Source organism: Varroa jacobsoni, unplaced genomic scaffold (genome assembly GCF_002532875.2).
Source record: "Varroa jacobsoni isolate VJ856 unplaced genomic scaffold, vjacob_1.0 scaffold_450, whole genome shotgun sequence".
In the NCBI taxonomy this organism is placed as follows: domain Eukaryota; kingdom Metazoa; phylum Arthropoda; class Arachnida; order Mesostigmata; family Varroidae; genus Varroa; species Varroa jacobsoni.
The window spans coordinates 3,834-30,385 of record NW_019213352.1 but is presented as its reverse complement, the minus strand read 5'-3'; the positions used below and the strand labels follow the sequence as shown (position 1 = coordinate 30,385).

Genomic DNA, 26,552 nt, shown 5'->3' with positions numbered 1-26,552 from the left:
CACCGATTCCGTGCTAGATTGGCGGCAAAGGAATTCGGCCATGTTGCCGATTCAAAAATGCCCGCCATTCGTGGTTCGGACAAAGTGTATCAAATGGGACTTCTATCGCTTACCGGTGCTATGCGCATGCAGTTTCATAAACTTGCTAAGGTCTTTCACATGGTCCAGAAAAATATAAGCAATAGTACTTTGCAGTTCATCAACCTCAGCAAAAAATGGAAAGATATTGCATTGTTCTCCACGTCAACCGTTGATCTAATACAAGCGTGATATGCTGCTTCGTCTGCCCGCGCGTCGCTCCGTCGAGTAGAATTGTTAATCTACACTACCCTTCGATGATCTCTGCTTATTTATTATTCGAACGTCACACATAGAGCGCATATCCATGCACAGACAGACAGAATAACTGCCGACTGTAGCAGTTAAGAGTATAATGAGATATATAGTGAGTGGTAGTTGTTGGAATCCTTGATGGACAAATATGTCCAAAAAATAGGACCTCAGTTTGTCGTACGTTGTTTTCTAAACTAAAAGACATTAGGCTCATTCGTGACCATTCTAAGTTCCCGATTCAATATTGAAAGACATTCTGCTCACATATGTAAATACGATATATATATGTATATATATACACATATAGATATATACGTGAGAAGGGGATTTTATTACGACGATGTTCATTTGTGGATTGCTACTCGGTGACATTAGCGCGTGAAACGACCGCACTAATCTGCTTTTAGTGTACTCATTAATATAAAAGTGTTAGCTTTGCTATTGACGTCCTGTTAATTACCATATAGTAACAAATCAGTGTCATCTAGGAAAAAAGGTGGAGCGAATGGTTTCTGCCGGTGGAAGAGTATCGGAATAGCTTTTGCCTCTCTTTGTATTTACCAGATAGTAAGCTTCTAAAACGATAAATGTACACTAAACGGTTAAATGTGATCGAATGTGAACACACTGTCGTCATCGTTGTACCCAGTGAATGAAATGAAATCGTTATCGTATTGCAAGCTTACCTGATCACCGTCTTAATGGTATTAACAAAACAACATCAACAGCAGCAGAAGAAAAAGACAAACAAAGTAGGAATGTTTTAGCTATATTAAAGCAAGTGAACTGCAGAAGCTCACTAAGCAACAGATTACAGAATAAAGTATGGCCTGAGTTAGTCAACATATGAAGTGCGAGTAGGATGAACTTTGTTACGTATTTGGAAGACAATGTGATCTTGCGTTTGAAACCGGACGTTGGCGTGTAATCGCAATCGTATGGATCTATTATTGAGACAACCATTGTTTTATTTAAAGATAATCTTTTTTACCCTAAAACTGTTTCGATTCCGAGGTTAATCGCCTGTTACTGTACGCTGCTTTCTTTAATCCTCGACTCCATTGTACATTCTTTTATCTTTTAACAAATAAGTTAGGAATCCGATGTGGATTTTAGTTTATAAAGGTACAACAAACATACAGCTGCACAGACATAAGTTCACAGGTCGAGTAATATCGATTTTTCATTAAGATGAATTAGCCATTAGGTAGTGTTGTACAACGAGGGCTTGGGGAGCAGAAACGACAAAATCGAACAAATTCGCAATAAATGGGCTAAAATTATAACTATTAGGACGTGTGTAGTAATCTTCATCATGTATTATCAGGCATGTACGTAAATTATGCATGCTGAATCCATTGTATAGTGTTTTCTTTATTGCGTAGGTTATGCCGATCTGAGTTAAAATTAGCAACTTTTTGCAATCTTTTCCTTAAACCATAACCAACATTTTAATTAACAAAAGCGAGTCATGAATTTCTTGATTAATAATGGGATTTTATATTTTAGAACCAAAAAATTTTAATTAATAGAATATCGTTGTAAATACCGCAGCGGTTAAACAGACTAACGAAAGGTAACTACGGGGGCTGTCAGAAGTTAATGCAATAACTCCAACAAAATAACATGCGTGGCCTCCTTGAATTCGAAAATTTGACATTCTAACAATTTCTCCTAGACTGTTGAATCTGTCAAACACGACAAGCTAGGTGAAAATAGATTTAATGACTTAATTAATTTCTGATTAGAGCGTCGCAATCGAACTTTTGTCTTAGTCAAGTTTGAAGCTTTTTGAAATCCTTTTGCTTTTGGGACTGATCTAGATAATTTTTGGGGCAAATTCGCAGCGATATGATATACGTAAATCAAAAGTGAAAAATATAATTGAGAACCTAGCGTCGTCAGTCATAATTTTATAAACAGTGTTCAAAACTGTCGATTTTATGAACCTAAGAATTGCAGTTGTGAATTATTTGTGAATAGTGCTAACCTTGTGGAGACACTAACGATTAAGCTCTATCCCACACCACGGCAATCGATGTTTAGGAAATCTTACGATTTGGAATATTTGTGTATGTAGAAAGCTAGATGCCGTGTCCTTGTTGTTCATTCTTTTATTTCTGCTTACTATACTTATATCGTAAATATTATAAACAAAAAACTAGTTTATTAAAAAAAGCTTATATTGCTAGAATAATGTATTTGTGAGTAAGACACGTAAGCATCTCATTCGTTACGTACGACACTATGTTATAACGTATTATGTAAAGAATTGGGATTCTCAGTGCTCACAAACTAAAACTCTGAAAAAAATGTATGCCTCCAGAAAGTCTATAGCTTTAATATTTTTCGTTGTTTAGCGCATAACTGATGAGGCTGATCTCAACAATAATTTCGTAAATCATTCCTATACGTTTTGCATTCCACAGCGAGTGCTACTGATGTGTTATGACTTAAAATATAATACGATCATAAGAAAGTCTATCCCAACAGAGTGGTGAAATGCAGTATCAACGTTGGGTATTGTAATTAAATTATGCGATTAACTATCTAGCTCACTGTGAACAAGAACGTATATTGAACTCAAAAACTTAGAAGTAAAGGTACCAGGAAGTCGCTTTAAGTTAGCGGACTAGGTATGTAAGAGGCTGTTAAACAACTCTTAAGCTGTCTGTGCTTTATTTTCTTTGCTTTACAAAGAACGTTCCTAAATATTATAGCATTCCTGAATATTGATTCACATTTTCCTAGTCGCATACCCAGGACACGATTTTCATAGCGCTGGCCAGGTTTGTTTTAGATGACCTGAAGTTCGTGCACTAAACAAATCGATAAAAAATTCATTAATATACCTAATGGTTATGATATGGTTTGATGTGAAACGATAATATAAATTGCTGGTGGTTCAATGCAAAAATAAAGTAATCTGTATTTAGTTAGATACTACAATTAAACCTAGGCATTTTTTTGTTCTTAATTTGATTTATTTCAACTTACATTTATTCTGTGAAAATGAACATATCATTTCAGCTATGACGACTTATCTAAATTAGGCTTGTCGCATTTTAGGCCGTTAGGTACTTGAGTCTATAAAGGCAATCGTAATTCGAGAGAAACATCTGCACATATTGTGGAAGTACCCTCCACCTAGTGCATATATTTCCCAAGAGAAGAGTTAACAGTTAAGTATTTTCATGAGACAGTATCATCAAAACAATAATTTAAACGTATGCTTCCTTTTATTTTAGTTGAAGTGTACTGGCATCTTCTGATCAGACACAATGGGCTCGCAGTTCTTGGAGATTCTTCGGCAGGGTGTATGGGCTTCTCTGACAGGCGGATGGTTCTTCGACCCCCGCCAGGGCCACGCAGCGAATCTGCTACATCTCTATCTCTGGCTTCTTCTTATCGCTTTGCCGTTTTGCCTTTACATGGTAATAATATTCGTGTGTATTTGTGTGTTAGCGCGATGGCTGCTTGAACGGTTAAACCTCTGGCTGAAAAAAGCCAGCGGTCGCTGGTCAAGTCCGCCCAGAGTAAACATATGGTGCACAAAAAGTGTAGTTAAGTCAAAGAACAAATAATATTCGTGTGTACGCATGCGTTCATTTAAATATATTAGATCTCTTTTACTTACACATCTTTAAATGGTGCCGTTTCCTCGTGTTATAGCAACACTGGCCGTTATTATAGGCACGCACTTGTTGACTAATGGGTTTCTTCTACAGATTTTTTTCGTTGTCAACTTTTTATCATCTAAAAAAGTAGTTACGTGCGTGTATGTGAGCTTTTTATTTTTAATTTCTTTACTATATGATATGTTTAATATATATGAGATAAAAATATGGTATGTTTTTCTCGTCATCTAAACAGTAAAATATGTTTGAGAATGTCTGTCGATCTTGTACTTGAGTCAGAGTCGTACATTCACACCGCTCGTACATTCTGCACCTAGTAACGTTTTTGGACAACTAACACTGAATATCATATTAAATCTATTAAATGTTTATATAACGTTTCACTGCATACCTGGAGCATAAAGTTTTATAAAGGTAATTTTTTCCGAAAGCCAACTCTGCCCACATCCTATTGTTAATTCAAACTGAATTTCTTAACGAAATGCATCTAAAATGATAAATAAGAAACTATTCAAAATTTAGATGCGTAAATTTTGTGTCTATTCCTGTCAGTAGGACGAACTTCAGAGATGCTAGTGTTAAAAGTGTTTTCAAAGCGACATTGGTGAAATTCGTTGACACTAATATTCTCTGTCTGTAGTTCGCATCTTCAATGGGCTTCGCGTTATGGGCAGCGTATGTGGCATTAGTCGCAGTTCTATTTACCTCATTGAAAGTTCTAAATCTTCGACTTCATCGGCTGTTCGACACTGGAGAGGCCATGCAGGAGGCCCCATCGGTTGACGGAGATCGCCACCCTGGCGGGGGCCACGGCGCACATCATGGGTAAGTTTACTAATGAGTTGCAGAAAACTATAGAACTGCCAATAAGGTTATCAGTCAAACTCAATGCGACCATTTACAGTAGGGAATCCGCTAGTAGTCAGTTCATTAAGCAAACTTGAATTTGTTCAATGTGAATATTTAGGTGCTCGGTTATGGTTCAAAAGTAATGATTGACAATGCTATTACAAAGTAATAATGTTTGCGTGGAAGTGGTGAAAGACAGGTGCCCTCAATCTCTTTGTTATTCTTTGTTATCCTTCCTTTGTTATTAAGCGACTTCAATGCTTGTATATATAGTGCTGTATAGTGAATCACTATATATGTGATAGAATAATGAATGATAAACTGGTTGTCTTAATAGTGTTTCCTCACATCTGGAGTTAATCGTGTGCAAATTTTGCAAAAAAGCGTGTACCTATTTAAAATTGCTATTATTACTATATATATATATACAAGACTAATATATATGAGCGCGTATCTAGGTACAAATTTAAAAAAAGAATCAAAGGCAGAATTTTAATGTCAAAGAAAAATTTGTGTCAAAGAATTTATGAAATCTATTACAAATGACAGACTGAACGGTTGTCATACCCACGACTTAGTGAGTCTAAGAATTATTATTAGAAGTAAATGGGCAAAATCTGTCTATTATTGTGTACTGAATCAAACATGGAGGTGGTGATGTTCTTACTGAAGTGTTGACATCGACAGAAATCCTACAGTAATACTTCATGGATAGTATAAAGTACGTACATGAAACAACAGGTACTTTCGAGCGAGAAATTGTAAGAAAAATGCACAAAATCGCCTAAAAGCTAGTCTAATGCATTTGCTTTAGGTTGTTGTGTGAAATTATGAGACGCAACGGCTGTAAAAATTAAAGACTCTTCTATGGATTCTGCTGTGCCTTTCTAATAAGAAAAAAAATCAAGGATTTTAATAACTCCAGATGGTAAACATTTTTTAATTATAATCGAAGGAATGAGATTAAAATGAAAATCCCAGAAAAATAAACGATCATTTTCATCGGATTTTCATTTTCCGCTGATTTCAAGTCTACGATACACAGAGCGACACGCAGCTCTTTAGACTAAGATTTTCTTCTTCACCTTTTTTGGACCATAAAAAACATTACTCCAACAGAAGCTTTTCTTAACTTAGAAAAAGCTTTATGGGTTGGCAACCGCTGTGATATATGTAAAAAGTGAATTTATTTGGTTCAATTTCGTTGTGCAGTTCCCGCGATCGTGCGGTCGAGCTAGAGTTGTTGGCGCCCCGTCCAGACGGTGAAACACCTCCAGTGCAATGTTCGTCAAGGAATTCTCTTGCAAATCTTACCACCCGAGTGGATTCTATTGAATTCATCTCGCTCAACACAAGAGATAACAACAGCTTTGGTACGTATTGATGTAAGATACCTAAAAAGGAAAGCTATGGCGGTAAATTGAAACACGCGTTGCATAGGTTACTATAGATGGTCCACACATATAGAATACATAATTTATGTATATTCTTAGACCTCGCAGTTCAGTTGGCCAGAGGAAGTTCCGGTGCGTCCTCCGTCGGCTCGCGACGTTCTTCTTCTGTTCGAAGAGAGCCGGAACGAAGTAATGTGGGCGGTGGCGCATGCGGGATCTCAACACAGAGCGTTCGCAGTAGTAATCTCAGCCAAAAATCCGCATTAAGCCCAGACAGTCATCGAAAACTGCTTCTCGTACAGCAATATCAACAGCAATTACATCTGAATACAGGTACGTAAATCAGGATATCGACATTTGCAGCTCGTGCTTGTAGATAAGGAATGCTTCTTCTATCGATTTAGATAGTTATCTCAACTGAACTGCTATTTTGAGAGTTGTAATCAGATTACTGCTTTATCATAGCACCTAAATAGCATTTGTGATTTCTACAACTACAGATACAGCGAGCACATGCGGAGTAGTCTCTGCACTTTCTGGCGGAATGTCAGGCAGCGTTATGGATGAGCAGCCCTCACAGGCTAGTGCTGTGCTCAGTGGGGATACCACAACGTCTTTATCGTCAACAACCAGCCTCCAACAACAGGCGTTGCCATCTTCAATAGGCACTAATAGCAATGGAACAAATCCTTCAGCTAGTGTCGGAGTCGTCGCCGGAATTGGTGGACATCACGGCGGAGCCTTTGGCTGCCATTTTAGCCCTGCTCTTCAAGCTACCTCGGCGGATCCTTTTATGAAGTCACCGTTGACGGCAGGCAGTGTCGAACTTGGATTTATGTCACAGGACCCGAGCGTTGCAAGGTGAGTCACAAGCGACTCCTTCGCCACTATAATCTGTGATACGTTTGACAAAGCGGAAAGAAAGTATTATTATTAGACTGGCCAACAACTTCAAGAGATAATACTAACGTAAAGCTTAAAAGATCCGTAAAAACTGCCTTTATTTGCTCATAATAGTTGTGAATGTGTTACTAATAAGTAAAATTATTTAATATCTTTCGGAATTCAAACTACAATTTGAAATTGTTTTTTAACGTAAAATATTTCTGTCACATTTAGTGTTTTATCTTACATTCATTATTTAATCCGACAAAAAGCAAAAATAGAAGAATCTTTTTTTAGGGAGCATATAGAATTGTCTCAAATATATTTTCATGACTTTTTTTATACTTCATTCATTCTTTGTGGCTTTGTTTATCCTTAAAGGTTTCGACCTTATTTGACCGAGTTTTTGAGCATTTCCATATTAGTTCAAGGTTCTGTTCTTGAATGTAATTTGCAAAACTTTCAACCAACTATTTTCTTTCTTTACGAACTTTGCTTGTGTTACTACAGCTATATAATGAACATTCGAGTAATACTCTTCGTACATACAAATATTCGTTAGGGCGCGTACTCAGATTGCAGCTGGTTCAGGCGTAGCTGGTGGCAGTATGAGAACCGAGGGACGCCAACCTGTACGGCGCGCTCACTCAGAAATGGAGACTTCAGCATCGGGTGGTCCTGGCGTAGGAGGGAGCCCCGGAGGCGGTGTTAGGACTGGCCAGCCTCCGTCACATCCGGTTTCCCTCGAGGCTATCTCGTCTCAGCCTCCGCCGCCGGGGGCAATTCCTAGAAGGTACATATATAACAGAATAGTACAAAAACATTACAGTTAATTTATATGTTATTCAATGCTTAAAATATAGTACGAGTTTGAATATAGCACTTTCTTTACATCTGTTAAACAAGTAGTTACATGCGTGTACATGAGCTTTTTATTTTTCCTTTTTTGACTTGATACAAAAGTTAGACGTAACTAAGATGGGATCTGCTGTTCGTCATCTAAACGGTAAAATAGGTTTGAGAATGTCTGTCGATCTTCTACTCTGAGTCAGAGTTGTACGCTGGCCCAAATTGGCGGACCCTCTGTGAAATTCACACCGCTCATACATTCTGCGCCCAGCAACGTTTTTGGAAAACTAACACTGAATACCATATTAAATATGTTACATTCTTACATAACGTTTCACTGCATACCTGGAGCATAAAGTTTCATAAAGGTAATTTTTTCGGAAATCCAACTGTGCTCACATCCTATTCTTATTTCAAACCGAATTTTTTAATAAAATCGATTCCAATTGATACCGATTCAGATTTTCGATGCATAACCCCTGTGTCTATTCCTGTCAGTAGGACGAAGACTTTAATAGACATTTCGCTTTGTGAATATAATCAAGTGTTTCATATCGGAGAGAATTTCTGGAGGCATACCTGTATATCTGCGCTGATGGACAGTATATTTTGCTAAGGCTTACTTGGTAGAGAGGTATGTTACCTGTTAGTTGGCATTTTCTCTTCTCACGACTATTGTTCGATACAAAATTAGGTCGATGGATTACATTCGAAAGGGACTCTCGGAAGAAACTATCCAGGAGGATGATCCTGCTGGTGCTGGCGGCAGTGGTATACCAAGTCCGATCACTCTAACGGAAACGTCGAAAGGAAGCCCTGACACAACTCATAAGAAGAAAGGAAAAGAAAAACAACAGAGTCTTTCAAGTCCTGCGACGGCTGAGCGCCAAAAGAAGAAACAACGCCGGAAGAGGCGTAGCGGAACCCTTGGCACTCCTGACGTAGTGCATTTGACACCAACACAGCAGCAGGGTCAACAGCAACAGCAGCAAACCCCTAATGGCACAACCTCAGATACCTCTCATCATCACCAAATGTCGGTGGATACTGTGCCACTTGATCAGCAGCCATTCGCTAGCGAGCAGAACACGACAACGACAGATGACAGTTCTGAAACACACTCGGAGCGAAGTAGCACAAATTTCTCCGTAATCTATAACCCTTCGACGCCAAAAAGCGGGACAACTACACAGAGCAATAATATTAGTAACACCGAATATGGAAAGGAAGTGAGTAGACCTGGTACGGCAGTAGGAATCAGTGCAGCTGACGAAACTGGGGATGCAAGAAGACAACGATTGGTTTCGGGTAGTCATTTACAACGGGATGCTCAAGAAGGCAGCTTCGAATGGTCATTCGGTGACCCTGTCGCCACTCCGTCCCGAGAAGACGACGTGCAAAGCTCTAGGTAAGTGTGAGCGTTTACGTCCTTGTGATTAGAATGTATCTCAAAACCGTTGTTTCTTTACGAACATACTATATCTTTTTGCTTTTCGTACATTTGGTGAAAATATATATGTAGACCATATCGACGTCAAAAGAAAATAGCTATTTTTAATGTACCATTATATGTATATTTCGAAGCGTTGCAATCTATCGTTTTCTTATTCAAGCTATGGCTTAATTTACCCAAACGCATATGTTAGCAGCTCTTTCCTGTACGCTACCTGTAAAGTATGATTTTTAATCATAGAGCTCAGGCTCATAAACATCTTTTTTTAAAATGGAGTTTCTGAAGTCTCGGCAATCTAGATTAATGACTGGCTTTCATTCACTGCAGCTCATCAACTTCACCAGATGAGAGTACACCATCCTTGAAGCAGAGCGCAGCTTCTCGTCAAGGATCGCAGGAGTCACGGGAGCCATCGGGGTCCTCTGGGGGCGGAGGCGACGCGTGGCAGCGCAGCCAAATCCGCCGGCGTCTTCTCGAAATTCTTTCTAAAGACGATTTAGTATCAAGCAGAGATCTACAGAAGCTTAAACAGGAGCTGATCTCACTTGGGACATTGGCTGACTCTGATGAGGGCGAGGGAGATTGGTCAGATGGTGGAGGTACAGCTGTTGTACAATCACCTCTTCAAGGTACAAGCACTGTGAGTGCAATGGTAGCGAAGGAAGGGGGCATCTCAGGCCGACGATCTACTAGAGTAGAGCCTACAGATAGTTTAGGATCATCCACAAGTCGGAAGTCATCAGCAGAAGGTGGTGCAGTAGGTGGTGGAAAAAGTAGTGACACACCCGAACAGCAGTCCATAGGTAAGTGTACCTATATTGACGACCAGCAATTTAAGCGTGACCGAGTGGCTCTCAGAGCAACCGCAATGAACTTAAACTTTCCGATTTAGTTATATGCTAAACGATCAACTGTGTCCGTTTCAAAGGCGCATCGTGTATTCTAATTTCGAATTGACTAGGCCCGTACTGAACAATTTAAGCATTTTGTAAATATATTTGTTAGGCCTTGTATAATTACTACACTACCATAAAGCCAGTTTAACTGATTTGAAGGTTCCCCAGACACGGCTGGCGGGGGTGGTCCATCAAACGTGACTTCAGGAGGAGATTCCGTGTCGCCTCCATCATATTTACTCGCTTCGATGCTGTCTACGCCGGGTACCCACTTGGCACGTAGCCATGATGACACATCACCTGGGGCAGTTCATTGTTTTCGTGACGAAGATGGCAATTGGCAGGCCTACACCTTTAACGAAAGTGGCAAGGCTTCTTCCCCACGCACGTATGTCACCCACCAGCAACAGCATCAGCAACAGAAGCATATGCATTTAAGACCACCAAAGACGAAGGCAAGTGATCTGATAAATTGAGGACATGATCTTGTGACGAGATGTGTTTGAAATGGAGCTACCATTGTCATCGATGTCATCCAACAAGTTCTATATGTTGTCCTTTGTATCTTCTGTTAATAACAAATAAATGTTATAGAAGCCCTAATGTCACTGAGTATGGAATTTGTTCAAAGTTACATATGTCTTATAAAATAAACCGATCTTAATATCACTTCGTTCTATTGATCTAGCTACCAGGAGATGTCGAAGGAGGCAGTGTGAGTGGTGTAGGACGACCGTGGGACACAGTGTCACAGGCGTCGTCTTCATCGGGCGCTACGCTGATGGTTGCCGGGGCTGGAAGCGGCATAGGGGGTCCTTCGTCGTTAAGTGGCGGCGGACATCGGACTCCCGGGGACTCTACCGAAGGATCGATTTGTCCCTTGGGAAACTCCGCTTTGGTAGGCGTTTCGCATTCCCTTGATCCCCTAGCAGGCCGACGTCAACAAGTAATTCCTAGTTCGTTTGATGGAAGTTCCACATCGAGACACCGCCAGCCACACACGTCTCAGGGCAATCATCAACAACAAACAAACGATTATTTCTACGTTTTACAGCCACATATGCCGGCAAATCCAGGGTAAGGAGAAATTGCAGAGTGAGGAAATATAAGCCCTATGTGGTTCGCTGGTGTAGCTATAATATCACGTTTTCACATAAAATGTCATCCAAATATGTCTGTTAGATAACGCGGAAAAATATAGTTAGTTTCTTACGCAGAAAGGACACGACACTAGATAGTACAGTTGCATGTTTTTTTTTGTTTATTTATTTACTATCATACAATTCAGGTTATTCCGAAGTAGCCGTTTCCAGTTTAGTGGAGATGGTGTCACCGTCGGAGGGGCATCTTTGTCATTCTTAAATCCTCGAGGAATTCTGTCTCATCCTTCGGGAGGCCTCGATCAACCAAGTGTTTTAGATCCCGCACCGCCTAGACCGCGTCAATACTACCTGTTCCACATATTACCGTGGTCTAAAGGGTTAAGAGTAAAGGTGAGTTGCATTGAACCTTGTCTGTTTATACGTATAAGTAATCGAGGAGCACGCTTGCGTCTACTTTACTAAAATAATAGCCAGAACTATTAATATTTCGTCTGCCAGGGTTTAAATATTGCATCGCAGCGATGTTAAGCTCGCTCATAGGATTCAAGGACACACTTGAATCATGTGCGTACTTTCTGTGGCAAAAGCATCAGACGTGCCTTGACGTTTTCATTGTATAACCGTTAGCCTTTTTGCTGTCTCGTTCCTCACAGGTTTCCTTTGACCGCTTGACACTTCTCGCCGTCCTCGATAGAAATATAACCCTGTTGGAAAACTTTGCTTCAGTCACTCTCGCTGTTTTAGTCGCTCTTCTCGGTGCGCTGTGCTTACAAAAGGTATTGTGATTTCATAGAGAAAGTAACTTCCCTTTATCATAAAAGAAGTGCCGTTTGAAAAGCTGATATCTTTTCCAGCGCTTAATACATATAAGGTTTTGATTTAGATACTACGCCAGTGTTGTAGTAGCACAGATATACCCGTTGCTATTAGCTGTGTTAAATGCTCTCACACAAGCAGGTCCTGCGGACTGTACATGCTTTGGTTGAAGGGGCGTGTGACTGTTGACCCTTGAAAACGTTCATTTTGGATACCTCATTTTATGCATATTAACTTAGAAGGCAATGCTTCTTCTAATACGGTCCAAATTTCTTATTACCGTTTGATTTCCAACTGTTTTAGGGCCTTTTCGTAGAGCTGAGTTCAATCGCGTTCTGCTTCGTGATGGCATCCTGTCAGTACAGCCTTCTCAAAAGTGTTCAGCCTGATGCTGCATCACCAACGCACGGTTATAATCATCTAGTATTGTACAGGTACAGCGGATTTAGTGGCTGAAGATATTTAGGTCTTACCCACAGTAGCGAATTACTACAACTACTAAAATACATGTTGTAAGCTGTAAGGAAATCGAAATGCTTAATTCTGATTTTTCATAAATGTACAGATATTAATGTTACGTCCTTTAAAATCCTTACTTCCAGTCGCCCGGTGTACTTTTGTTTGTGCTGCACAGCATTACTAACCAGTCAGCGGATTTTGGAAGCGAATATCCCTTACCCGAATATAGCTGTCTACAACTGGCGCCTTTTTACACCAGGAGGCGTGGCCGCACTAAAGAACTTTCTCATTAGTAAGTTTATGTCTAATCTAGCAGGGCGAACAGAAGAGCCTATCATACATAATAAAGAGCGCATTATGTATTTGTATTTCAGACATCTTTTGACGATTATTTCGGTAATATGATCACATTGTCTGAAAATCATTTTCGTTTCTTACTTGGCACCTTCTCACATAACTCCTAATATAGACAATTACAAAAAAATATATACTGGTGAATACTTATTTTTGGTGTATATTTTTCTTTCAGTATTCGTGTTAAGTTTTCCGGTGCTATTTAGCGTGGGTCTTCTGCCACAAGTAAACACATTTGTAACATACCTCTGCGAACAGATTGACATGCATATATTTGGTGGTGCTGCAACTACAGGTCCTGTGTCTGCCGTGTACTGCCTCAGCAGAAGCCTCGCGTTAACTGGAATACTCTTTGGCCTATGTTACACTTCACTGCTGGTCTGTTTCTTAATAGAAACTTGGCGAATTTTCGACTAATTCCCGCATCGACGGGGATACACGTATTTACTCTAACTGCAACCTATTCGAAACGAATTGATTTAAGAACAGCATACCATACATTAGGCCATTACAGGACAGATTACTTTAAACCTGCTGAAGAAAAAAAGAACATCTATATTGGTTTTCACAGTTTTACAATTTTATCGGCGTCAATAATGTTCCAGGATAATCAAAATCCAGCAAATAATATCGCGTTCTCCGTGTTCTGCGGACTTCTCGTCACGACATCATATCACCTATCGCGAAGTCAGAGTGACCCGACCGTGTTAGCACGGCTCATCACAGGCGCGCTCCGAAGAACAGAAAAATCGACTACATCGAACAGACCAAAGAGGCGGAGTAATGCACCAGCTATAGACTCATCCAGTGCTAAACAACAGGAAAATAATGGAAATGGTAGATCTGCAGAAATAATTGTGGCCGGTGACAACGACCTCCGTTCCGGGAATGCCATAATAACGACAGCACAACCTGATGAACCAGGCATAACAGTGTCCGCTGGCGGAACTATCAGTACAACTGCAGGAACCTCTGAGGGTGTGGCCACTGCAACCGAAGCAACGGAAGCTTGGAAACACCATGAATTTGTCGATCCGCTTCCCCAGCAAATGAGGGACACAGTGGTTAGTAATAGTTGGGTTGGAAAGCAACAAAAATGTATGTAAAGACTATGAAATAAAAAGATGTTGATTTTATCAAGGTTTTCTGACGTTCTCTTGTTCATTGCCTTTTCCGAAATAATAATTTTCCAGCTGGCTCGTCTGAAAACGGACGCAATTCAAGTAGCTTTACTATCTGTGTTTGTATTCGCTCTCCACGTGTCAACGATGTTCACAGTGCTACAGCCGTACCTTGCGCGAGGACTTCATTTTTTGGCTCTGATTTGGGGCTTCATTCTTCATTATCTATTGCCACAGGTGATACGCAGTTTGCGTAAACGTCAGCATTCGTTCTCTAATATACGTCTAGTTACTGACGTAAATAGGCAACAACATTCGTTCTTTTGAATTCGCTCTACTAAAAGAGCCTGTACCTTTATAGACAGTCCGACAGATATAAGCAGAATAATTGTAATAGTTTCTGAATTTATTACTATATGTTTGTCTACTTTAAAATAAGATCGATAATCAAAGATTTTGTTGCAAAATTGCTGTTTATATGGTTTTTGAACTTAACATTATATATATATATATATATATATATATACATATATTGTTGTGAACATGTTTGATTGACAGGCACGAAAACATCTACCGTGGCTTTGTTGTGCTGCACCATTTCTTAAGTCGCGGGAACACAATATGTACGAAAGTACCGGTAAGATCCCATCCAGCTTATAGCTATTCGAAGGGTGAAGGCGCGTCTGTAAATGAGACTGAACGAACAATTTTTACAGCACTATTCTTATTTGTGGCGTATGTAGGGCTAAATTATGTTTACCACTTTTTGCTTCATTTCATGGAAAAACTGAATTACTTATACAGAGCCAGCACACGTAATGTGGTTCGAGCGTGTTCAAGTGATTATGTGGTTCATTGAGAAGAATGCCCTTTATCCCTTGGTGGTGCTCAGCGCCTTGACTGTTTCGCTTGCGCCGCTGATTGAACAGTTCGGTCTGCCGTGAGTACTTCATATTTTATTATCAAGTTATTTTTGCAATCTCAAGATGTTCAGGTACTCATGCAGTTGTTCGTATAATGCCTTAAAATGCTTGTTATAGGGCCTGTACTATACGTATTTCAAAAAAAGGATGCCGCAGCTGAGACGCGTTGACCATTAAGAATATCAGTGATACCAATCAGCTAATTGTGAACTGATTTAAGTTTGTATTTCTTCCTCAAAAATGCAACTTCCTTATTATATATTTCAAACAACAGTTGTGAGATTTTATGCGAGCAGTTGCTGGAAACTTGATGACCTTTTGTCATAAAAAGTGTATTTACCATTTACGAGTATTTTAATCGATTAACCCTATTATAAATATTAATAATTACAAATATTAGTTTCCACCTCGGAGAACAAATAGAATATCTTACTTATTAAGGCAAGGTCGAAACTAAGGATGACAAGCAAATTGAAAGACTGTGGACCTGTAAACTCTACTGCATATTCACTTAAGCAAAGTGTGTTAAACACTTCAAATGATGGTGATAACATCGTTCTTGTTCCCTTGGTTTGTTTATTTAGTATTGGGAGTATGGTATTGGTCGTATGCTCAATGCGCTGTCTTCGAGGGGCGTTCACTGATGCCTCATGGCACTTCGTGGCGCTAGCCTTCACACTGCTTATCTTCAGATTCGACTTTCAGGGAAAATACAGGGAGCCGATCCTTGTTAATTTATATGTTATGCTTCTAGCCACCAACAAACTGTACGAACTGCTGTTAAAGGTATTACTGCGATTTTCCATAAAAATTGCCAAATATGTGCTGATGACGAATAAAATTTCTTGACAGAACCATGTAGCAACGTAGTAAAATGTACGAGTAAACCTGTTATGTTTTCTAACTATTTGTTATATACGCTATCGTTTGTATCGGTTTCGATAAGGGGAAGTAGTTTTAATCTATTTTTGCATTATCTTTCCAGTTACGATTCGTGATCACATATATAGCCCCTTGGCAGATCACATGGGGTTCGGCATTTCATGCCTTTGCCCAACCATTCTCAGTGCCACATTCAGCTATGCTTTTTATTCAGGTAACAGGTCGACTCCAGACAGAATGTAAAACCTTTGGTGATAACGTGTTGATATACAACCATGTTATTCCTGCTATCACGATTCAGTATTTCTAGGGAAGTCTATATAAAGAAGGAAACCACGACGTTCTCTGTAGGTAACATACGCTGAGAGCACCTTCACAATTGCCTTTTTTTAAATTATGTTACGATTTCAGGCCATTGTTTCTTCGGCGTTATCAGCTCCTTTGTCTCCAGTTTTGGGCAGTGCTATCTTCTTCACGAGTTACGTGAGGCCGATCAAATTCTGGGAGCGGGATTACAAGTTAGTATAGATTTTTCTTTCAATCTAGTTCTATCATACCTAGCCTAAAATAAACAAGTCTACATTTGACTACGTGACTCTTATATGACCGATGACGGAATATAACGGGAGATTTAATTATCAGCTTCCACAATTCTAATGGCTATGCAACTATAATGGACAGACCAATTGAGCATTCCTAAAAAAATGCAGATAAAACGGCCTTTTTCACTTACACTAAATGCCTGAATCTGTTTGTAATGGTGCTCATCTTTGCACTGCTATTTCAGTACAAAACGTGTAGATCACTCGAACACTCGGCTATCATCTCAGTTGGAACGTAATCCTGGTGGCTCGGACGACAATAACCTAAATTCCATCTTCTATGAGCATCTGACCCGTTCTCTGCAGAAGTCACTTTATGGAGATTTAGCTCTTGGCAGATGGGGTGCAGTATCGCAGGGGGACTGTTTTGTGCTAGCTTCTGACAACTTAAACTGTCTGGTACACATTGTAGAACTTGCTAATGGACTGGTCACATTTCAGCTGCGTGGACTGGAGTTCAGAGGTCAGTAGCATACACGGAATTGTTTGATGGCAATTGAAACCATTGAAACCAGTGTCCAATATAGAAAAGCAAAGGCGTTTTTAATTTAAAAAGTGATGCATTTTCTTAATCTGGCCAATTTTACCAGTAAAGATTAATTAAAGCGAACTCAGCATATTTCTTATACTATCCAATAGGCTACAACTTTGCTTTGTAGAGGACTCACTTATTTCAACAAAATAAAAATCAACATTTTATCAAAAGCACAGGCATCGTTGCGAATAGAAATCAAAGAATTATTAACTGTCTGTGAACAGAAGCCAGAAGGTACACATTACTACTACACTCTTTTGTAGACCGTTAGTTACCGCTACTTCTCTTACTAATTAGGCCAAAGAGTTTTCGACAGACAATAATATCAACATCCAGAATGGCTAAATATAATTTTTTTCTACAGGCACATACTGTCAACAGCGCGAAGTAGAGGCTATGATGGAAGAAGTGCGGGACAATGTTGGATGCTGTTGCTGTGAGCCCGGCCATTTACCCGGAATGCTCTCAGCAAATGCCGCGTTCAATCAGAGATGGCTCGCGTGGGAGGTTTGATTACTACTTTTTTATACAATACTTCTATACGTTAACTTAATGAAACTACGCATGTTTACTAATCCTTCTTGAATAATTCATGACTTGAATAATGTCCGGAACCATGCATATTTCGAAACCGAGCATAAGGTACATTTTCTTCTATTCATAATGTACACAGGTGCTATTAAATTCTATGTGAAAGACACGAGAAACATGATATATATACATATACATATATCTATTTATAGGTGTCAGCCGCCAAATACATTCTCGAGGGGTACTCCATTTCAGATAACTCGGCCGTTCCTCTACTTCAGGTAAAAGTATTGGAGAATGCATTTAAAAGCGAATAGGTTACTCTTTCCTCCGTTGTCAAATATATACCGAACAGCTCAAGTATTGATTATAATACCATTCAAACAATTGCGATATTATCATGAATGGGCTCGATGCCGTTCTTTGTTATCACCAGGTGTTCGAACTACGCCGTGCGTTGATGACGTACTATGTCAAAGCTGTGATTTTCTATGCTGTAACAAGTACAAAACTGGAAGGGTGGCTTTCGAACCAAAGCATTCTTGAGGCTCTCATGCCTACCCTGGACAAACATTACGCCGAACTTGATCCTGTTTTCACGGTAAACAACGATGATGATTATGACTGTCGAGTCACAGGAATCTCGCGGAACAGCTTCTGCAAGGTCTGACAGTCAAATCAGCAGTGTCTATGTTATTCCAGTAATAGTTCACTTTTGAAAATGCTTATTGTTGACGTATCTATACATGCTGGACTGGATAAGCACAAACAGAATGGGAGCTTGATCTTAGATTGAAGGGTATTCACTATTCCGTAAAACAGTTGGCTTAGCATACAGCGAGTCGATAATACGAATCGCAACGTTCATTGGTTATATTGAGAGGCAGAAATATTAATATCATCGTCACATCATACATTAACTTCATTCAAATATAAAATTGCTTTTGCGACATTGGTTGGCTGTTTGACAGATGTACCTTACATGGATTCAATATTGTTTACAACGGGTAGCAAGCACTAAACCTGCATTCGCATCCACCATTGCCGCGGATAAATGCTCGCCGTTGGTATCGCTTTGCTTTGCATTAAGCGTTTTGGCCCGACGTGCCCTTGGCTCCGCCTCACATAACACCCTTCAGTCTGTCGATTATCTGCTGTTCGGACTGCACGCTCTTTTCAAGGGAGATATCCGCATCGCCTGCGTACGAGATGAATGGGTCTTTCATGACATGGATCTCATCAACAAGGTCTGTTGCTAAGCTAATATTTGTTTATAATAATGTTTGACGTATACTCAACTTGATATAATCTAAGATAACAGACCACAAAACTACAAAGATTACCACGGCAGTGGACATTTAACGTCGTATTCTCCCTCATTATCCTTGTCCGACAGGTCGTTGCTCCGGCTGTACGGATGGCATTCAAACTTCATCAAGATCATTTTATGTCTTCCGAGGGACTTGAAAAGTCAAAAGATCTTTTCGACGCTATCGAAAAGTACACAGCAACATTAGTAATATCGCACGAAGCAGATCCTGCCTGGCGAAACGCGGTTCTGTCGAGCGTTCAGTCACTTCTTGCTTTAAGGCACGTGGCCGATGAGAATTCAGATGACTACAAGATTATTACACTGAACAAACGATTCCTTGACTTCAGAGTCATCAAGGTGAGGGTTTGATACTTTCGGTACGTAAATTCAGGTATAGTTTGTATTTCTAGAATTAAAGTAGTTTGTGCGGGAAGGCTGTGTTGGAAGAAATGCCTAAATAACTATATAAAACGTTTGGGAAACAGAACAGATGGCGCTCGTTAAAAACTGTATTTACAGATACTTAGATATATCTTGACGTGCGCCAAGGGATACATGCCTAACGGACTTGTCTGTTCGATATAGCAACGATTTGCTTCGAAGATTTTTCAGTTTGAGCTGGTACAGAGTAATCCAACATACTTCAGTTCATAGTGCAAGGTGGCCGTTTGTTCCAGAACATGTTAACATGCAATTTGTTTTACTAATCTTTTTCTATGAGCGGATGCTCTGTTTTGCTGAAAAGCGTATAGTCTACTATTCAAAACAGAAGCTATTCTCGGTTTCATTATAGCTTCAAAATACCCAAGCAAACATCTTTGGTAACGGATAGGTTTCTATGAAGGAGGACGCCTAATATCTACTTCTTTGGTCGGAATAATTGGGACATGGACACCGGCTAAAAACTACATTTGGTTACATCTATAAGGAAAATTTTCCTTAGATCATGATATAGAACAGCGCTGATTGTATCTGCGATTGACTTTTTGATCCATGGTAAATAGTTTTTACTCTCTGAAAGATCGAAGATAATTCTTTACTCCACGTTTGGTAGATCTCCCCAGCAAATGATACCGTTAGGTCTCCTGACTTTATTGTCCTCAGACAGCATAAAATTTGTATATAAGATCTTCGTAGGCAGTTGAGACATTGTATACAGCACTATGCTAGATTTAAAACCCTAAGTGATTGTCAAAATATTTGGGTCGTCATACTTTTTTTTGTATGACGATACATCTTTGTACATTCTGCAGTTCTAGTTGTGATGCTTCCAAGTTGATTTTTCTTCATGTTTTTTTGCATTCTGATATATTTAAACCTGCTTCTGTCTATTCAGTGGTGGCAAATTCAGTTATATAATAAAAAAATGCGGCAAGTTGTCGCTTTCGAGTAGTCAAAGAGATTCTGAATTTTGTTGAGGGTTCTACCGGTGCAAAGATGTTGGGCAATATATTGTCCTTGTTGATACTTCAAAAATTAACCTTTTGGCTTGTGCATGGTGAACGCATGCTCTAGAAAAAATTAGCCTTTTTGAGCAACGGGTAAACAATGTATCCTAATTTATTACGAATTCTCTCTATACGTTGTTTACTATATCGGTTGGGAATTATCGTACTAAGGACACTTTATAGCCTTCGATATGATTTAACAGGTGTATTTCGTACACACTAACGTTGTTTAAAAGTAAATTTTACTTGTTCCAAATAGATTCGATAAGGTTTTTTGCATCGACCCGAAAATTTGTTCTATTAATTTCCTTCTAAAAGCCTCTTGCCCATCGAATTATGGGGATTATTATGAATACAGCTCGCACAAGTAATATAACGTTATTGACGTACTTGCAAAACTATAGGGCCACTACCGGATTCACTAATAAACCAATCCTAACGTTTCGCTCTATAATGGTACAATGTAGGTAAATCGTGAATGCGTCCGAGGCCTTTGGGCGGGCCAGCAACAAGAATTGGTCTACTTGCGTAATCGTAACCCTGAACGAGGTTCGATTCAGAACGCTAAACAGGCATTAAGAAACATCATAAATTCATCATGCGACCAGCCGATCGGTCAGTAGCTAAAGCTGTTTTTTGAGCGAAACACCTTATATTGCCATTCTTTCATTCAATTTGTTTGTCTTGCATTTTTCTAAAGTATTATTTTTTTTTTATTAAAAACTACCTAAGCTTCTGAAACAATGCTCACCGTGTACTGGATTATTTTTGCCTGTAGAAGTATTTGAAGTATAGTTGGTAATTACCAATATTCTGTAATGACGTTCCGCGGTTGCTTACAGGCTATCCTATTTATGTATCGCCTTTGACAACGTCGTTTGCTGAAACCTCCACCCAGCTGTGTCAGTTAATTGGAGGTGCGTTATCTCTGTCTTTATTCCGGCAGTCCGTGTGCGACTTTTTCTCTCGATTGAAGATTCGTTGTGGGGAAGGCTGCTCGAGCGGAGGCACTGGGCGACAGGATGAAGGTTGTCCCGGAGGCTATTCCGCCCCTGCGTCCCTAAGTGGAAGTATTGCTAGAGGAGGTGGGTGTCTCTTGCATCAGTCATACAGCCAACTCTGTATTAATTTCACCTCTTATCTCTGGTTGATACAAAACTTTTTTTCATTCCTTTGATTTTATAGTGGACCCAAGCTGCGTAGGAGGCGTTTCAATGTCCGCTGTTGGCGGTCCTGCATTGGGGGCTGCTGGGGGACAGGTTGGTAACTCCCAAATAAATGTACCTCCGCGCCGCAGTCATTCATCAGGGTCTCATCTAACAAATCCACCAGATTTAGGATGCGCATCGGCTGCGTTGTCAGGTCTGGCTTTAAGTGGTGGTGGAGGTCGCACCGCGTCAGTCTCATCATCAACTATTGGAACAAGCACTGCTCTAGTGGGCGCAGGTGCCAGCAGTCTCGGCACGAATTCTGCATCGTACGTTCGAACCTCGCTCGGTAACCTTACCTTGTCATCGCTCACTAAACCGGGTTAGTACAACCGAAACTATACTAGTTATGCTGCTGTCTTTATGAAGGTTACGGGCTTGAACTTGTATTGATTGCTTCTGAGGTCTTCTAACAAATTATGGCCTATTGCGGCTTCCTTAAGACAAAAAGAAATTTACGTGGTACGCCGAACGACTCAAATAGGTCACTAATGCTTATGCGCGTATTCTTCATTTTACCATTTATTCCTTGTGCAGGTCCAACAAACGTCACCGTGGTCTCTATGAGGCCATTCGGTGAAACGCCATTTGTGATCGGCGAAAGTGCCGGTTCCCGAAGCACCGTCTTCGGAACGTGGGATCCGCAAACCGGACAGTTGGTTCCAGCCCCTGCTTCGGCCCCTCATCATACCTTGCCTGTTACACCTGTAACCGTCACAGCGACTGTGACTACAGTAACAGCACCCGCATCCGCCACAACAGCTTCAACAGGAGTCACGACAACGATGATAACCACGACGACCACGTCACCTCCATGCAGCATCTCAGGCGTTTCCATAGGGTCTGCAAGTGTTGCATCGGCCGCAGCTGCTAGTGCCCCCATAGCTACGTCAAACAGCGGCGGTACTGGCAACTGTACGGAAACAACAGTGTTGTAGCAGAGGACCAGACCCGCTTCGCAAAGCGTGGCGTCGTTATCATTAAATGCAATCAAAAGCATCAGTGGTAATAGCCAAACCAATGGGCATGAGACCACTGGCCAGGGGTTGGTAGAGCATCCGCTGATGAGCCTCGTCAGCTTCGTTTCGCTTACGGAAGGTCCTTCCACTCCGTTAGAGAAGCGTGGCGAAGGCGCTCGCAGGCATAGCTGTGCCACCACAGTTCAATGCAGCTCACCACGTGGACGACAATTCGCTTTAAATCATCAGTATAGCCAAGAATGTGTTTGGCGCCAAAAGTCGTATAGCAACAAAAAGAACAGCATGGACAATTTGCCCGAGCCGGAGTGGTGCTGATTTTCGCCGATTTCTTCCCATTGTATTGGCCATGGATAAAACTAGTTGTCACCTCATTATTAAAAGAGAGTATAGGCGATTTAGGCAATCTACCAATAAACCCCACTTACTTGTTGTTTTCGTTCTCATGACAATACGTTTTAGGCAAATGCCGTCAGAATAGCGGCAGTGGCGCGAGCAAAAACCTGAGTAACGACGATGCAACAACGCGATAAATTGATTGACTCATCTTAAATATTGTTAACTGTTAACTGTGCCACAAAAAAAACTTCGAGTAGTGATAATAATTTGTCAATCTTGTATACATATAATCAGTTTAGATCGTGTAGGATTCTGAATAACTTCAAGTAGTGGTTGAATGTGGAAAAACTAACAGTTTATGGCTACAAAACCTCACAGTATAATTTTAACCGCGGATAACACCCATCAATCTTCTATCCAGTAAGTTTGCTGCCACAGATCTAAATGGGTAATTGTATTTAATTCATAACTAGATATTGCTTAGCATACTTATAGAACTGTCAAAAAGTTAATCGAGTTGTTTTACCGAAGCTGATTTATTTTAAACAACCCCAACTCGATCAGTTAATATGGGTTACCGAGAAGAAGATGGAGCTACTCTGTTTTCTTTAGTAACAGATTGCTTTTAAGCTAATGAGGTGGGTGTATAATATATAGGGGACGCGGATTTTGAAGTGCATCATATAGACAAAGTAAATCGTCCATACAGTGAGTGAGATTGTTTCGACATTATTTAACTGTATGAATATTAATAATGTCCAGCTGCACAAATTATAAAATGTTAATGTCGCGGACATAGCGATAATTTTCATAAATACTGCAAACCTAAGTGGGTGAAGTCGGAATGATAGGGGCGAAACACGAAACTCGACGAGGGCATATAAAAATGGCCCAGAAGCAGAATGTAGAATTTAGAATGAGAAGAATGTAAAGTAGTAAGAGCTCAACGATTCAACATATATTTGACAAAAACCTAAGGAATAATGAAAGTGAATACATGGATATATCTTTGTAAAAAGCTACCATAATCTAATAGCCTATATGTAGAAAGACAAAATGTTGACCTAAGCTAGAAATGGTGGCGTAGATCCTTCCGAAGAAAGAGGGTGCGTTTGTGAATTGTGAAGAATAATAGTTCAAGCTGAAATTTTCAGTAAGCTTCACTGGGCAGACAGTATTTAATTATTATTATTATTATTAACGAAAGCAAGTTAGATCCGTTCTGCAACTACATGCATATACAAATATCTACAGAGGTATGTTGCCAAAATATTAAATCTATTGTACATACTCTGTAAATAGAAATCTGATTAAATTTCACCGGTCTTTGTATTAAAAAAGTTGATTATCAAGGGATTTGTGGGTGGCATTGATAGCTTGCGTGTGAAGCAATATGCTTACGTGAGCAGTCGTATTAATAAACAAAGGATGTATGTGAAAAGTAGGTTGTGCCTTTTTCCCAAATAAATTTTTTATTCCGAATTTAGTGTATTTCCGTATGTAAACTATATGAGACCGACACTGGTATTCGCTCTGAGTCGTAGTACTAGCTTGCAAATTTTACACGAACGCCAGCCCATTGGGCGGCTAAATTTCCGTAGGCAGACAAACCTGCCGAAGATGGTCGATGAACATGTTTAAAAATTTTGCCTAAAACCTTGAAAGGCAAAATAAAGTAGATCTTCCTTGATAGTATACATGATCAGTTTGTTTGTAATCTAGCCTATTTGTAGCCAATTATACTTGATCGTTTCAAAAGCAATTTTCAAATACCTACGGTAAATATTTTAAGATGTATATCTTTATATTTATGCACTTGCAATACTCATTTCAATATTCTGTATCTATTAGAGAAGCGAATTATTCTAGAAAAACGATCAGCCAATTGAGATGCGCCTCGGCTGTCAAGTTCTGCGCGCCAAACCAAATATTTAGGCCTAGGAAGATAGTGGGGCATCTGAACCAATTTCACCCAGTCGGAACTTCGTCTGTATTGATTCATAATCAAAATAAAGTGTTCATTTGACTTTATGGATGACATTTCTATAATTTTTGATCTCAAGAAATCGACGTAATCTCATGATAGTGTTGTTGTTTTCACAGAGTAATAATGATAAGGTTTATATTAAAACGTTATTTTTTACGATCACGTCAACCTTGATTTACATAGTTTTAGCGCACCCAGTATGGGTAGTAAAGGACATGTGAATATTACACAATCAGAGGAAATTTACTTGACATATGTACAAATGAATATACAGCTTATTCTGGATGCCCCTTCTTCGGTGCTTTCGATGCGGACAACGTTGGCGCAGCACTTCGGATATCAAAATAGTATATATCGCAACAGATTTTACTAAATAAATGTATAGACCTTTTACGCCTGGTACAGTCGTTAAGCGCTGTTCCAAAGTCATGTCAGATTTTACTAGCTAACCTAAAAAATAACACGAATCAGTACGAACGTCATGTGCGAGTTAGCGCACTTGAAATTTATAATAGCTGTCGCATTTTAGTTTCCTGTAATACTGGTACCCGAAGCTTGTGTCCTGTCGTGACGAGTTGCATTGATCATGCCCTAAAAGCGGTAGGGCCACCGGAAAAGTTTATTATGTATTTTTCTTCCCTATAGCAGACTGTCTTTGTATACATTCATGACTTAAGAAAACCTGTTGCAGAATTACTGTCCAGGAGGGTGTGTGGTTTCATCGAATCCATCCAGTGTTTGAAGTCCTTTCTATTTTCCCTGAGCCTATCATGCTAACCGAGTTTACCTAATCAGTAGGTTTCTCACTTGGGTGACATATACTATTGAATTTTTATAAAACAAACGGTTGCAAGGTATGTCACTGATCTGGTTAGCTATGCGTATTATATTTACAGTCGAATTTATTTTAGTTTACAATTTAGTTTACGATATTATGCCTAGAGGAAAGTAGTCAAGTATCATCGCTGGTTCTCATAAAAACATCGAAATCATTTACAGGAACCAATATTTGGGCTTCTCAACCTATGCGGTTCTCATTTATATTAACTAAAGTCTTCTCAACTAAACTAGCCGAATTTACATTACGTCCTCTGGTATTCAACTCGGTTTATTACCGAGATAATATATCTCGACAAGTACTTAGCCATACTCATCCGATGTCGTGGCAAGGACTTTGCTTCACACTAATCTAAGTAATTTAAAAATTTTTCTTGGATGGCTTCATACAAGGACACTGAAGCGCCGCACATCTCTGGCTCTTAAACCTATTTTCACCTATTCAATCAAGACACATAACTTACGATTAACTCAAGATAAATATTTTATTTTTCCAGAATTTTTCCCGCACATCGCTCTTTCTTTAGACTCTGTGTCAAGTAACATTTTTCGTTGGGTTGTTTGTCTTTCACTCAACTATTTTTCCTTTCATTTCCCACTTACTCATTTGTGTTCTGTCATGGTTCTATTATTATTACATATTTATACCTCGTCGTAGTTTTCGCATTTATTAATCCTATATCATTACCTTCTCAGTATCATCAAGGGTATCGTCGCCTATCTGTCACCTTTATTGTGAATTATTTTATACTTAAACTTATCTCTTTAATATTTATTTATATATTTATATTCAGTTCGCACCAACATACATCAGCATTATC

At 39.6% G+C, this 26,552-nt stretch overlaps 1 protein-coding gene across 3 annotated transcripts; it reads left to right on the top strand.

Annotated features, from left to right (window-relative positions):
• The first annotated feature begins 132 nt into the window (after nucleotides 1-132).
• Nucleotides 133-24,945, top strand: pcx (pecanex). Of its 3 annotated transcripts, none has more exons than XM_022833364.2 (33): nucleotides 133-510; nucleotides 3,582-3,767; nucleotides 4,612-4,796; nucleotides 6,033-6,193; nucleotides 6,314-6,547; nucleotides 6,715-7,075; nucleotides 7,662-7,892; nucleotides 8,643-9,356; nucleotides 9,729-10,204; nucleotides 10,457-10,752; nucleotides 10,986-11,374; nucleotides 11,586-11,790; nucleotides 12,054-12,176; nucleotides 12,520-12,650; nucleotides 12,819-12,967; nucleotides 13,205-13,407; nucleotides 13,635-14,093; nucleotides 14,223-14,387; nucleotides 14,709-14,787; nucleotides 14,955-15,090; nucleotides 15,658-15,859; nucleotides 16,059-16,169; nucleotides 16,367-16,473; nucleotides 16,743-17,020; nucleotides 17,457-17,599; nucleotides 17,836-17,904; nucleotides 18,060-18,287; nucleotides 18,595-18,870; nucleotides 19,020-19,292; nucleotides 20,851-20,998; nucleotides 21,226-21,468; nucleotides 21,569-21,913; nucleotides 22,129-24,945. In XM_022833364.2, the coding sequence occupies exons 2-33, from the start codon at nucleotides 3,615-3,617 to the stop codon at nucleotides 22,527-22,529; spliced, it is 7,674 nt and encodes a 2,557-aa protein (XP_022689099.1). In that variant the 5' UTR covers nucleotides 133-510; nucleotides 3,582-3,614; the 3' UTR covers nucleotides 22,530-24,945. The 3 variants fall into 3 exon arrangements, with proteins under 3 accessions (XP_022689099.1, XP_022689096.1, XP_086824506.1); XM_022833361.2 differs by having other exon boundaries at nucleotides 133-1,037; XM_086968380.1 differs by lacking the exon at nucleotides 133-510 and having other exon boundaries at nucleotides 3,323-3,767.
• The last annotated feature ends 1,607 nt before the right edge of the window (nucleotides 24,946-26,552 follow it).